The sequence below is a fragment of the Vanessa atalanta genome, chromosome 20 (genome assembly GCF_905147765.1).
Source record: "Vanessa atalanta chromosome 20, ilVanAtal1.2, whole genome shotgun sequence".
NCBI lineage: Eukaryota > Metazoa > Arthropoda > Insecta > Lepidoptera > Nymphalidae > Vanessa > Vanessa atalanta.
The window spans coordinates 5939444-5955268 of NC_061890.1; the positions used below are offsets into that span (position 1 = coordinate 5939444).

The 15825-nt window shown below is 30.6% G+C and overlaps 1 protein-coding gene across 1 annotated transcript; it reads right to left on the reverse strand.

Moving 5' to 3' along the window:
* Nucleotides 1–3449: 3449 nt before the first annotated feature.
* Nucleotides 3450–8288, reverse strand: LOC125072016 (SH2B adapter protein 1). The gene is made up of 5 exons (XM_047682483.1): nt 7459–8288; nt 7124–7355; nt 6809–7005; nt 6166–6354; nt 3450–3827 (listed from the first exon to the last, which is right to left on the reverse strand). Exons 1-5 carry the CDS (start codon nt 8140–8142, stop codon nt 3669–3671), a joined length of 1461 nt encoding a protein of 486 aa, XP_047538439.1. The 5' UTR covers nt 8143–8288; the 3' UTR covers nt 3450–3668.
* Between the last annotated feature and the right edge of the window lie 7537 nt (nt 8289–15825).

Sequence of the window (15825 nt, forward strand, 5' to 3'; positions counted from 1 at the left end):
ATACTTAAAATATAAAAGTTATTTACATATTACTAATAATACACTTCTACGAAATTGTATACATCAATTTGAACGTTATTACAAGACAACAATGATTGTAATCGCGTAACACTATTTGGCATGTAACATTTTTATGACTTAATTCTACTTATCCATTAATCAAACAGAATACAATTTCATTATTTTGAACTAGTGCCCGCAATATACGAACATGCTTGTATTTCATCTTAAACCACGTCTAAATTCAGCCACGCACTGTCATTCTTATTTCTCAAAATTATATCGTATAGCCTAATCCAATCACAAATAACGTAGAGATAAAATAAAAACTTAGAACTTATTCATTCCATTCGATTTGCTAGTAGATCCGCTTTATTATGCATTCCAGTAGACAGTTCTTGATAAATACATATTTATTTAAATACGTCACTATTCCACGCAACTATTTACACCATTGTAATGTTACTTTCAAAGTTCCGATAGCAAGTTGGCCGAATTTAAAAGATTATTCAATATTGATATATTGAATAATCATTGAATAAAATAACTTTGATAAGTTATTTATTTGTCTTTACTCCTGTGATTAGAAAAGACTATAGTGGCGTGAAGTATAAATTTGCAGGACTCTATGTTCACTGCTGTAAAAATAGTTTGAATTTACACTTGGCATAAGAGTCACCTGCTTATCCATGTTTGATAAAACATATATGCATGTCATAATGTCCCAATCCAATTAGAATCTCTTAATATCCTTGGTTCTAAGCACTAAGTATCTTTTTGTACGGACAAAACCCTGCGACATAATTCATTTACAACAGTAGCGTGACAATAAATTTAACCTAATTATCATTCAATTCCAACAACATTTTATAGTAATTTATAGTTATGGGCGATATTTCGTCGTACTTTTAAAGTTCTCCGTTAATTTCTCTATACACTTATCTTACATTTTACTAGTATTAGTCTTTGAAATCAGTTCAAGATCATTGTTTATATTTTAATATCTTCGATTGACTGCAAGAACTCATTTTAATAATTGTTACTATTTATTTACATCATTCACCAGAATAGTGTAAAAGCATATTATTATTTTTCAAAATAACTGTACACCATTATACCTTACGAAAAAATAGTGTTCGCAGTATACAAAACATATTGAAACAATTTTCAAATAATGAATTCTTGCAATAAGCCGCTGATATCGACTATTTAACACCCAAGCTAAGTTTTTACAACATCGATGGTATTATATGTTTTAATTAAACATGTTAATACAGTTAATTAATAAAAATAATTAAATAGAAAATTATATTTAAATAAATATAACTTCTTAAACTTCTAAGCGTACTCAGTTGAAAGATAACTTATAAAAACTGTTTCAAGAATTTAATAAAACATTGTGCCTCTTCCTTCATCTCCACGTTTTAAGCAATATTGAGTACGCCTAGTAACATCCCTTATATGGATATACTATATCCTATACTAGGTATATGACATGACTAGATTTATTAAACATTTATAACGCCTCATACTTCAACGTAACACTGCCTGTCTTTAGTAATAAATGAATAGTTTTCAACGTTTGATGTTAAAAATATCGATATAGAAATACTGATTTTAATTAAAACCATTTAGTGGAATTCCATGTGGATTACATAGACATAAATTACAAATTAAATTATTCGTTTGTAGATTTAACAACGTTGACATTTTTTATCTGAATTTTAAGTTATGATGGTTTTTTTTTACTAAAATGAGACAAAAGTAATTGAACTCTTGTTGATTTAGATTTTATTTATCTATATTTTCTAACATTACAGTAGCACATCTGTAATCCCAGATTTTTTTAGAAAATACTTAAACTCTATTGGCAGTTACGTTGAATACCTTTAAGTCGATTTTATGTAAACTGATTGAGTGGACTATTAGTTTATGATGAAAATATGAATACAGTAGGTATTCATATTTTCATTATGTTTTTAACTGAAAGACTGATTCAAAATGTTTGATAATTATTTTTTTTCGTTACATATTGATATTACGCGAAATAATCTGTGTAATTTCGCGTGACAAAATGTCTACATTCTTGGAAGTTAAATGTTTAATATAAATATTGAAACATTTACGTGCACCGCTCGATATGATAATATCAAAATAAATCAACTAACGTATTCAATAAAACGTTCTATAATAACCCGCGAATGTATAAAATGATTACAAGTTCATTATATTTATAGTTGAGCAGGCTGTGTTGCCAGATGAGGGGTATTATCAAATTTAGGTTTTATTGGACCATGGAGGGAAATTTAGGGGTTAAAAATATACTTGAGGGAAATTTCGTAGCTTTTTCAATACAAGAAAAAAATTGGGGGATATTCACATAGTCACCTGGCAACATGAGCAAGTAAGTCAGTGGTGCTAATACGGTTATAGCATAGCAACTGTTGCTATCAAATATTTGTTGCGGGTTAATAAATGTTGCAGTCGATAAATCAGTATAACGGAATATAATGCTACTGCATAGGTCTTTAATACTGATTTCTTTTTTATTTGATTTGACATCAATTCGCAACAAATCTTTGATATCAACAGTAACTATGCTAATAACCGTAAAAGCACCGATATTTATATACGAGGCGCGCGTATGGAATCGTCATAATATACGACTATAGCGAAGTTGCTGCGGTGTCTTATTTTCCCAGCTTCAAATATCAAAATTATTATAAAAATGAAAGTTGAAACGTTGCAGTATTTAATTACATCAATATTTTTTCTTTTGAAATCGTTTACAATATCATATAGATATTTAATTTTACTACAAAATATAGTATTATTATTTATTTATTATTCAGTTGAGTAACAATTCCTCATAAAAGCAATATTGCTAATATAAACATGTTTGACAATACATACAAAAATAAGATCCCATAACATAAATTTGAGTACAACATTGATATACAGAATGTTACGTTATTAACGACATTTATTAAAAAAAATATATCGATAAGTTAAAAGATGTCTATCATTAAAAAATAAAACGAAAACACCAAGAACCTAAAAGATCATATATTAATTGGCAATTGTATTATGATTTCACGCGAGGGTTTCATTTAACAATTCGTATAATTATATCGAAAGGTGCATACTTAGGTAATGACTTAAAATTAGGTAATAAATAAAAGCAGGCTAAGCCCTTTTGCTTAATATCATATACATACTTAAATTTCAAGCAACAAAATTCCTTCTAAATTTCAACGATTCTAAAAAATGATTCATTTGCATTATTATGCAAATAAAATATTTTTATTTTTTATTTTAACCAGTCATTATATTATTAAGGAATATAATCCTATTTGAAATCGATTTGTTTAAACTTCGATCGATATATAAATGTTTACATAACTGGAATTTTATTTTTTTAGCTAAGTTGTTTATACACATTAAACTAGTATATTATATTGCACATAAAATAGCAGGTGTTTAATAAACAGTAAATTTCATTCAACTATTGGCATCATGCAGGTAAAAATATAATGGAGGAATATTGCACTAATGTTGCCATTTTACACGTTATTTGAATTGTATAATAAATTAAGACAATAAATACTTAATGAACAGAAACATTTAACACGTTCGAAATTGTAAATACTTAAATTATTAGACTTACTTCATGCGGCGCCATTGCGATCTAATGTAGACGGACGTAGATTGCAGAGTACGTATTGGTTGTCTACCGCGCGTATGTCGTGGTGAGCACCGCTAGCAACCAAGAGCGCTTCGAGTTCCGCACGACGCATGCGCACATCGCTTCCATGCGAAACACCCAGCTGAAAACATTCGGCCTCAAAGAGTTTGTACGTAATAGAATCATGTACAAATGTAAAAGAGACAGCTTCTGAAGATATTTAGAAAATACATACGAAAAATATAATAAAAAGACTCGTGTCGTATTTATACATATTTAGTCAATTTTATACTTTTCAATAAAGATAAAAAATATTTCGATATATTACAAATATACAAAATAACAGTATGAGAAAAGCAAGAGTCGAAATGAACTTACCAGTAGAAATATGTACAAATGTAACAGCAAACACAGGCAACTAAAATGAAATCTAGCAAAATAAAAAACAAAGCCATTCAGCAAAATAAGATTTAATAATAAAATTTACAACCAAGAAATACGATTAAAGCTTGAAAGAACATAAGTTCGTTTTGTACAAAATATTAACAACAATTAATATTATAAATTTATTATTATGAATTATAATAGGACAGTGACATACTCTTAGAAGCCCAAAATATATAAAACCTTACTCTGTATAATAAAGCTAGTTTTAACTAGTAATTTTCTTGTCTACTGATGACCAATAAAAAAACTTATTTTACAAACAAACAGGATTGTGATGTGAATAAGTGAATTTGTATTTGCAATAATGGATAACTATCATTATTATTGTTATACCGGTTTAAAGAGAGATACCGGTTTAATGTCTGTTCAGTTTTTGTTTTACTAACAGTATATTGGTCAATCAAATTATAATGAACAAAATTTCACCAATCAGCGATGATTTTCAGAAAGTTTGAAACACTTTAATAACAAAGTTGAATTACTTCATTAATTGTGATATATATGTATATCTATATAATATTTTTTGTAATCCAATACACAGGGAAATATTATAATTAGTAGAAAGAATTTATAATCCTAGTGTCTTCATGAATAATGTTAGCTACTTAATAAATATAATTATTTTTTACAGCTGTCAATAAATAAAATGCATATCCAGGAATCAATAGTCAAACTCGATAACATAAAAAAAACCTTTCTAATATTGCCTTTTAAAACAAGAACACCTATCATAACACATCTTATATTACAATTTTTAAATTACTTATTGTTTAAAAAATATTTTATGTTTTAAAGTCAGTGCTGTATTTTTTTAAATTATATATTATGGCAGTATAACGTCAGCACCAGTTTAACTTTTTTCTTGTTGACTTTAGTTGAGCACTAAAATTAACATAATGTTTCATGACAATTATATTGTTGTCATAGTATATAAAGTATATCAATTGTATATGTGATAATTAAAAAAGCAGAATAAAAATAATTCCAAAACTCATAAGTTGGATTTGGTTAATTAAAAGTAATTCAAACCAAAAAACAAATGAGATTTTAATCAATATGATAATAAATTGGCAATTGTTCTGATGAAACTTCAGAAACATGAATTCCATAAAAAAGAAATATATATTAGTGAAATTATTATTACATTAAAATTCTAACCTAACCTATATTTACAAGGTTCATTAAAAGACAATTTTATTCTTAACAGATGCACCTATACATATAAAACTGTTTTTATGTTAATTTTATTTATAACCCACAGTTTAAAACAGAAATAGCACATTTTAGTAAAAATCAAAACATACTTAAAATAGGCATTGCCATTATTAACACAAAGAATGCTGAGCAAAAGAAACTATGTACAAGCTAAGAAAAAAAACAACAACTAGGCAAGTACAACATTAATAGCAACAAGATAATAATATGTACACAAAAATGTCATTAAGACATTGAATAAAAGAAGCGAGTGAGACAAAAATTTTGCTAAAAAGCATATATTTTATCAAATTTATGTGTGTTACACATTTCATATGATTTTATAAAATAATAAATATATTGTATACCAAGACTTTCGGTGGGATAAAAGCCTCTATAGATATGAATATATCGCCAAACTCGGTACAAATGTTTTTTATCAATAAAATAACTATATAGATTTATTAATAAATCATGTTTTTGTCTCAACTCATTTATGAAATAAAGATGAATTTGTTGCAAATTAAAATTCAGTCCCAAAAATAAACTTATTTTTGTTCATACTTAATTTTCATTTGTCAAATAAATACTACTGAAATGAATTAGCAGTTTTATATATATTTAATAATAATCTTTGCATCTTAATATATAGCTTTCAAGGATTAGCTTAAATATAAGCAAATTGTTGATATTTTTTCTTTTTTATAACAATATTTAAAGAAAAATAGCTGTTTTCCATACAATATATAAATCTCCTTTTTTAAGGAGAATATAATAATCATTTAATTTATAAAACTGCTTATTCATGAGAACTATGAAACCGTTTGTGAGTGGCTCACTTGTTGCCGGTTGCCGTCCTGGCAGACCACATATTCGGTGAGTGTAACATCAGCAGCTCCGCCAGATTCCAAAGGGATTGGATTTGCTCGGAAGTGTTCCAGCATGTCATGTACGTTAGGGAACCACAAGTGCTGGACTCGACACTGACCTGCATCACTGAGGGTCATTCTGAGATGTTTTGCCCGACCCTATATAGAATATGTTCAAATGATTAGTAATTAATCTCTTTGTTTTAAATAAATATTTTAGTAAAGTTAACTGGACTAGATTAGGAATTTTAAGCTTTTAATAAAGTTTTTATAAAAGTTTAGTGTAATTTACTTCATCAACGTATCTGATAAGAAATATTCTATAAATTGTATGAAATATGTGACTGATTCAGAATTTGAGAATCAGAAAGAAAAAATTAAGCATGTTTACTTTGATGATGGGAGGTTCCCATCCTTTGTTTAAATTATATTATCATTGATTATATCATGTATATATTATCAGTTGTAGCTTTGAATTTAATTCCACTCTGTAGCATAATTATTCTTTTAAGAGCTTACTTGATTAAAGAATATTTCGATTTTGATTTTATAGGCTTAATAATTCATAGAATCTTATCTAGTCATTCAGAATGAATAAAAAACACAATTTTACCTGAAAATTGAAAGTGAGTACATATTCGCCTCTTCTCGTTTCACTCTGCCGCACCAAGTAACAACCATGTGCAGCTGCACCACCAGCCAGAACACATGCTGCTGCTGCAGCTCTTGCTAATGTACCATGGAACCATGGCCATTCTGCTAGAGATAAACGTGGTGATGATGGCTCACAAACTTCCTCTGCTATTGAACCTAAAAATATTTTTTTCACATAAATGTATATGTATTAATAACTAAGTCATCAAGTTAAACTTATTTTATAGTTAGAGCCTAGCCATTACTATTTGTGAATTAGTTCAAGAATTCTCACCTAACTCAGCCTCTTCTGGTGTATCCGTTGCTAGGTCTATGTTACTTGTACTGGATGGCAAATCTCTTCTTGGAGGCAGATCAGGTGGTGCTGGTTCAGGTAAGCCAGCTAAAGCCTCAGGGGGTGGTTGAGTTGTAGGAGCTGATCTCATACAATATTTTATAGTAGCTAGCCATGACTTCATGTCATCTACATCTGCAGCTTCTATTACATATTCCATGTTATTGTCAGCCTGAAATATAATAAAGGGATCATTTAGTATAAATTCAAATACCAATTTTACAACTAAATAAAAGCAAGTATTTTAAATAAGCGACATTTTAGTGAATACTTACTTTTAGAACAAATGTATTTTCATGATCTGGCATTTCCAATGCAGTGGTTTCTCGTGCTTCTGATATGAGGAAACAGAACACTCCACTTCTAGGTTTTTGTGCTTTTGGTGGTGAATAGAACTCTAACATGTAGCCACCAACAGTTTTTACAAGCGCTAGTCTACATTTCTCCCATTTCTGTGGCCCTCCTGGTTGCTCAAGGCTCTCCGGAGTTAAATAATTAACGAGGCCCTCTTTTCTACATTCCACAACTATCTTAGCTAATTTAGTCTTATGTTTATTTAAATTTGACGACAATTCTACCTCGTCGGAATGCTGCTTATGAAACAAACCCTTACCACGACGCAAACCCTTAAAAGACAATCTACGAAAAAACGGTTTGTGCTGAGTCTTAGGAGAGTCCGTATCCTCAGAATAATCGCTTTCATCGTGGCCAGTATGAGTGCCGTTTGGTAATTTGTATTGCGTTTTTAGCTTACAAAATTCAAAATCGAACTGTTCTGAAAAACATTCTACAAATTTCTTAAGAAATTCCTTTTGAGAAATCGGCCGTGCTGCAACTTCACCAGCGCCGGTTTGAATATATTGTAAGCAAGCCTTGGCGAAGTCCTGAGCGGCGGTTTTAGCTTGACGCTCGCAGAACTCGACCCATCCGTCGGGGTCGCCGTCGGACGGGCCGGCCATGGCAAGCAATTTCTTTAAGAGCTCCACTTGGATGGCAAATATTATTATTTTTAAAACATAACACTTTTTGTATAACACTGAATTAACGTTTATCACTAATTATATGACAATTTCGCAATCAAAATAAATTTCATGATGCTCACTAGTATCTTGCGAAAACAATTTTTGTTGCCATATAGAAAATATATTTGTAATATTATCACAATAGTTTTACTTCTTAAAGAAAGTTTTATTATTAATATTTTTGAATATTATTTCACGTATTATCTAAAGTCGTAACATCGTAAAAAAACACCTTTTATTTTTAAATTTTAAATTACTAGAAACTCTGCTAGAGACATCTTACGATGAACAAAGTAATAAATATATGGTTATTTCTATAGCCATTTAATAGATGGCGTTTCCTTCAATTGTATACCTACATAAATGTTTACCAAATGTTTGATATATCCCGGACACCAAATTTTTAAATTAGAATTTTATTTTTGAAATAAACATTAGGAAAAATTGCTCATAGAAGTTTTAGTTGAATTTGTTACTCTTTAAATTTGTTTGCTAAGAATGATCGACGAAGTTAGTAACTAATTGACTGTAATTGTATTATGATCACTTCAATTATTTCGTATTACAAACCATTGCGTGATCTAATACAAATTTTCTAAGCTACATTTTTAACTTAATCGAATCTAATTGAATAAATTTTAGGTACTTGATCAAATAATGCAGCGGCGGCCTTAAGGGGTGGCGAATAGGGCAATCGCCCGGGGCCTCGCTCTTGCAGGGGCCTCGCGCAAAAACCCAAGCAAAATTGAAATAGTTTTTTTTTTTAACTTTTGTATTTGATCCCTAATTATTTATCATAACAAGCATATACATATTATAACAGGGGGCCTCGCAAAGACCTACCGCCCGGAGCCTCGCAAAGGGTAAGGCCGCCGCTGAAATAATGTAATAGGTACCTATTATAGGCACATGGAACACTATTAATAACGATCCAACTGTATTTGCTATATCTACATATCTTTTTCATATATTCAACATTCATACAATTAAGTCTAGTATTTTTGTTACATTCTATAGTTTGTCGACGAAGAACGTGCTTAGGACGCCATCGGATCGGATAGAATATAAGTCCAGCTCTGTTCCTGGTAGTTGAAAATGTGTCCGTGCTTTGGAAAGCACAAAAAGCCGTTGGACCTCCGCCTGAACTCTTTCCGTCCCCGTACGAATTACCGCAATGGTGCTATTAACCTAATTACAATATTATTTTTAAGATTTTAGTACAAGTGTTCATGCATGCAAATTAATGAAGTTTTTTTTATAAAAGTTAAGTAAAGTTACTTATTTTAAACTTTTGCCTTAAATAAATGTTATAGCTGTGTTGAATATATAATGGGTAGGCCAAGCTGTTTAAGTAAGGCAGCACCATTTGATGGAAATAAGTGACAAATTTCTTTATTTTCAAACCTCAGATTAAACGAGGTGGTACTTTATTAAATTAATATTATAATTTACTAAGTATAAAATAATCATTAATAGTAAAATTTAATTATCATTTTAAACATAACATAGTCGATAGAGGTGTTTTATTATCTTAAACTTGATCAATATAGAAAGTATTAATTCCTTTTCGAGACGTCTTATCTATAGATTCATAGATTGTGTTTAGCTCTAGATGGAGGCTAATAAAAATAGTTCTTGTTGAACCGAAAATATTGAGGGCCATTTAAATGCGTCATCGACATTGGGTAGTGTATGTAGCGTTTTGATCGTAAAGTAACCGTAGGGTTACCAGTGTGAACACATTGTAGCTTATTTATGTCAGTTGTTTAAATATAATTATTTAATAAGAATTTAAAAATTGTTATTTAATACAAATAAATGTAAATCACAATAACATATACGTACAAAATTTGCATTGTTTTGGTCAAGAGTTACACAGACAAAGGGGCGAATTGTAAAGGGATGTTTATCATTGGACAAGACAAACGTTAGGAACAAGCCCGTCGTATTTACCTACTTTGCAATAATTTGGAAACCTACAAGTTGCTGTTGATTGATTCTTTGTTGTACTCGTTTTATTTTACGTGAATGCTGGTTGACAAAAAGATATAAATATATTTTGATTAATAATAGTGGTTAGGTATGGTCAAGTAAATTTTCGTGGAATAATATTAATTTGATATCGCTTGATTTGGTAGCCCTGTCTGACGTTTTGTGTCAAATTTCCAATAATCTTATTTTGGCGCGCATCAGACGCATCGATGACGGAAATATGGGAGACATGTTGCGAACGACGCGCGTCGCGCACGCGCACTGCGGCCGTTCACCTGAACCGCGACGATAGCTTTATGACACTCTATATTTTGCACAGATAAAAATAATAAGCACCTTGAAATAATATAGTTCATAATATGTATTATATTGATTATTATATGCCCAGAATAGTTTTTTAAACAAATTCTTAATTTAAGTCATAAAAATGAATGTTTTTCAAATAAGTAGTTGTAGTAGTATCAAATAAATAAAAGATTTACGAGATTTAGGATAATAAATGGAATTTAGTTAATTTTATGGTTAATAAATTGTGCTATTTATAGTAAAGATTAGAGAACATATACCTACTATAATTCCCATCCTCTTAAAATATGGGATTTTGAATATTTCATGAAAATTACTCGGAGATTGTTTCAACGCGATAGAGTGCTTTTATATTGGTCATTGTTGTGTTATTAAGGTTTATTATTAATATTTAAGCTTAGTATTTGTATTTTTTAAACAGAGGTAACAAACAAATTTTATGTTTTCGGTAGGCGGACGAGCAAATGGGCCACCTGATGGTAAGTGGTCACCACCGCCCATAGACAATGGCGCTGTAAGAAATATTAACCATTCCTTACATCACCAATGCGCCACCAACTTCGGGAACTAAGATGTTATGTCCCTTGTGCCTGTAGTTACACTGGCTCACTCGCCCTTCAAACCGGAACACAACAATACTGAGTACTGCTGTTTGCCGGTAGAATATCTGATGAGTGGGTGGTACCTACCCAGGCGGGCATGCACAAAGCCCTACCACCAAGTAAGTAATCATATAAAAAACAATTGAATAACAAATGGTTATTCCGCGTTTGTTTTTAATAAAGCAACGAAAAAACTAGTAAAAAGACTTTCTATAAAAATAGCTAGGAACAACACTAGATATTATTATTTCGTAGTTTCTTTTTTAATTTTATTAGCTGTAAGCGTAAATTACCTAATAATAACAGAATACGCAGGCACTCTTCGATTTTAAAGCATCTGATACCGTTTTGTGTTTTACGATCTCTCTTCCAAAAATTATAATATGAAAGACAACATTGTTTGAAAAACAGGGACCTATAGATAGAAAGGGTGTCCATGTTTATTTACTGTAATTTAAAAAGTTTTGTATAAATTGTTATGATAATTTTTGTGGCAATGGAACACACATTGTTGCAATTAGATTTTCATTTTATCCGTCAATAATAGGATAATCCGTAAATATTAAGCCTTTAATAGATTTTAGTCTATAAAGATAACTTAACCATTAGTCTTAAGCCTTGCAACGAGAGTCGATACGAATCATAAACAGAGGTAACAAACAAATTGCTTCTTTGCTAGGTATTGAGCTCATTAATATAATATTAACAATTAACGTTCTAGATCATTGGGATATTTTTTTTTTCATAAGCATCTCTACTGTCAATAGACTATTTTACCAAGGATGTACCTACTACGGGCTTCTGCCTCGTACCTGTAAAATAAGTATATAATTTTGTATATATATTATACTTATATTTAAAGTATAGCACACTAATGGTAATTATAGTTTGTTAAATAAAGTTTTGAAATTTGCCCGGGTTAAGCAAATATTTAAGAATTAAAAAGTTGAGAAATTAACTTTCGTTTGTCGGAAAGCATGTACGACCATAGGATTGCAATCCTTTTGGTAAGGAATGAGTGCTAGTCTTTGCGCACACAATTGTGCATTGTAAATTGTAGTTTTTTTCCCTAAAATTCGCAAGAGAATTGTTTTGTTCGTCAATGTCAAGATTGAATATATATAATATAAGGAAAGAGTAATATGTTAGTTACCTATTACGCTGTATTTAAAGAATTGCGCAAATATCAAACTATACTAATAAATCATTATTTATAATATTTTACAAAGCAAATACATACGTATTTGCTTTTGTCAACGATACTAACAAATTGAATTTAGAATAAAACCATCCCGTCCAGAAACCTAGTAGAAAGATCGTCACAAGTTTCTGAATGTTTTTCTGGCGGTGCATCCGGCGCGCAACCGAGTGTCCGTTGACAGACAAATGCGCGGCAGGAAGATGGCGTCGTTAGCGCTGTCGTCGCCTTCACTATAAATGTAAATATACAACGTCGATTTTTCTTTACGGAAATGCACTGAGTGTTACTATCATAAATGTTATTTCGGTTTTGTTTACTCAGTAAGTGAGATAGGCAAATCTCGATATTAAATTGAAAATTAATCTGTATTACTTTGCAGTAAAATGTACTGCAAAGTAATGTACAGTAAAATTATGTAGGCACCTAGTTGGGTTAACATCATATATGTTAAATCAAATATTAATAAGATTCATACACATTATTAAGTACCTACGTACGTTAACTACTGCCCCAAATATATTTTTGTCTACCTACTTGATACTAGTAAATTAGCTTGTTCCATCGATAAACGAAAACACTTCATTTGACTGTATTCTCGTGTGAGTCAGCCAGACTACAGGTGTAATGGATCATATATTTTTATTCTACAACTGGCTGAACATTTGACAGTGTAAGGAATTTCAATGCTGTTGCCTAAATTAATATCAAATTGGATTATTGAATAGTTATTTGCTCATATGTTTTTACTACGAATAAAATAATATCTTAGTGCAAGGCCGTCTGTCCGTCACATATTTTACCGCCAAACAGCAATACTAAGTATTGTTGTGTATTGCTGTTCTATTGGTTTGGCGTATTGGTTTTGTTAGGTTGATATTTCTTACGGCGCCAATATTTGTGGGCAATGATAAGCACGAATATAAAATAAAAAATCTTTTACAGAGAGGACAAACAGACCTGTAGAGATTTTTTGTAAGACATCCTCGAAATTTATTGCTGAAATCGTTCACGGATTTCGCATGTATCGGATGATCATGATAAAAAGTTAGGGTTCGATTATAATAATTATGGCACTAGGATTCCTTAATGGCAGATTTACTGGCTGAGCAGGTTACACTCTAGGGCGGCAAATGTAAGATATGCCAAAATTATTGATTTTTTTTTAAATTAAGTTTCTAAATACTCATCTACTGTATACAACTACTGATTCAGTCTCAGATTTTCAGGCGTTGTCTTGGAAAGTAAAAATTTAATTCCCCTTGAATTTACCTGGATTGTATCTAATACTCAGGAAAAGTATGTAGACAAAACGATATCTGGGCTGTGTGCATTAAAAATGAAGAAACAAAACGCTCTAAGCAAAACCACCTTTTTGCTCGGTGGCTTAGGAGTTTGGCATCTTATGTCTTGTAGATGTTACCAAATCATGTAATTTAACTGAGTATGCACACTTTTAAAGATATAATGTAGGTAAAAGACAAGGTATTTTGTGTCGATGTTTTGATTTAATCTGAAATGATTCGACTATGACCCTTTTAGTGTCTTCTAGAGGATATTATCTTTCTGTACATTCGCGTAGTTCATAAGATTAACCTTATTATTATTAATATTATTCGCATTAAAAGAAAACCTCAAGCTATGAATAAATAAATATCATAAAATGCTATAATAAATTAATTATTATTGATGGTAGAAAAGTACTTATAGAGCCTAACTAACACTAGTGTTAAGTATATACTTACCTGTGTTAAAGTTAGTATAAAGGTAGAGGTATCAAGGTGAAAAGTATCACGTAGCTATTAGTTTGATTTGTGTTCTTGCAGAAACTTCATTCCGACCTTGTGGTAGTTTCAAAGGTTTTATTTGGGTTTTTACAAAAAAACTAAATTTCTTTCGAAAGTTTAAATTAATATCCAATTAATAGAAGAAAAGAGAGATAATTGTTTTAGTACTTTGTCATTTCACAGATATCTAACTATGCGTAGGTAATAAGAAAGAGTTGTTGGAATGGCAATCTATTAGCGTCGCTGCCCGAAGCCATTCTCTGAATCATTAAACGTTAAGTTTTATTTCTTTTCACTGAGTATTCAGACTTCAAACAGCGTTAAACTGCGTCGCGTGGGATGATCTCGGATCGGCATCTCTTTGCTCCGCCCATTCTATATCTGTATCACTCACGCATGCTCTGTTCTGTTTATGAGGAACAGAGACAGTAAGTTACGCCCATTGCGTAGCTGTGCAGCTAAATTGTATTGGATGAAATTATTTTAAAAATGGGATTTACTTATTTTTTAATTTTTTCGAGTTTCTTCTTTTCAAAGACTAGCTATACTCTATAACTATTATACTTGTTTAAACGTAACAGAGTAATAAAGTATCTTATTTTAAATATTAATAAATGTCATCAGGATTAGCGCTGTTTAGATAGATTTCGTTTATAACAATATAATATATTATATCTATTACTAAGTATTTCATAATTTACATACGTATTTATATTAATTATATTATTATCTTTAATCGACACAAAAGTATAAAAATTAGAACATTATAGGTAATGGATATGGTAGGCACCTTTGTTTTTGTGATTATAAGATCACATTAATTCATGATGAATTCATCTCTAATTCAAAAATATCGCGATGTGTCTCATGAAGTTCTACTATAGTTCATCCACTAACACGCATTGGGCTAAGCATCATATCGTATATAGCCAAAATCGCATGTCACTTTCTGAGAAATTCAAAATCGTATTTGCTGCTACTTTTTAGGTTTGTCGATATAAGCGTAGTTATAAATAATAAGCGAGTTTGTAGAAAGCTCTTAAGAATAATTTTAGAATTTAAATATTTTTTTCGAGATCTAGCTCATTAGTAAAGTGTTGGTCTTAAAGATAGACAACAATCAGATTTTAATACTTTCGCAGTACCAATTGTATCTTGATCATCTGGTGTGTTATTGTAGTACCTACTAGTTTTATACAGGTTGAGGCGACTGATATGACTTTTAAAACAACTCTACATTTACACTCTACATACTCGAACCGAATGAAAAAGCACACACTGCTGTACTGCTTTAGAAGTACCACGAAGTTTTCAGCAGAGGGCATTCATTGTGTCAAGACGTAATTTTTTAACATATTCTATATTTATTATCTATACTTAATTAATTTATAATTAACAATCATTCGCTTGTTCCAAGTTCTAAGTAATCGATTCCTCAATGGTAACGTTATAAATAGTTTAAGCTGGCGTATTCCCTATGTGACGGTGTATCCGAGAGTTAATTTTTAGTCACCTAGCAATTGCTATTGCAAATTACAAAAGCCCATTTAAATTAGATTTTACGTTTGTGAAAATTGCTCAAAGTTTGTATATTGAGCTAAATCTTAATACCTGTAAAGTGATTTGAATACCTACTTTAGCTATTAAAATTGTCCGGCTTAGTTGTCTCTAGAAAGTAATAACTTCAGTTCAGTCGGTTGGTCAGTTTCGATGACAATGCATTTTAATGGTAAGC

Coding starts and splice junctions, on each gene's coding strand:
- LOC125072016 (XM_047682483.1), bottom strand. CDS start 8,142: ATGGCCGGCCCGTCCGACGGCGACCCCGACGGATGGGTCGAGTTCTGC. Junction 7,006..7,123: donor ACCAGAAGAGGCTGAGTTAG/GTGAGAATTCTT, acceptor AAATATTTTTAG/GTTCAATAGCAGAGGAAGTT. Junction 6,355..6,808: donor TACTCACTTTCAATTTTCAG/GTAAAATTGTGT, acceptor TATTCTATATAG/GGTCGGGCAAAACATCTCAG.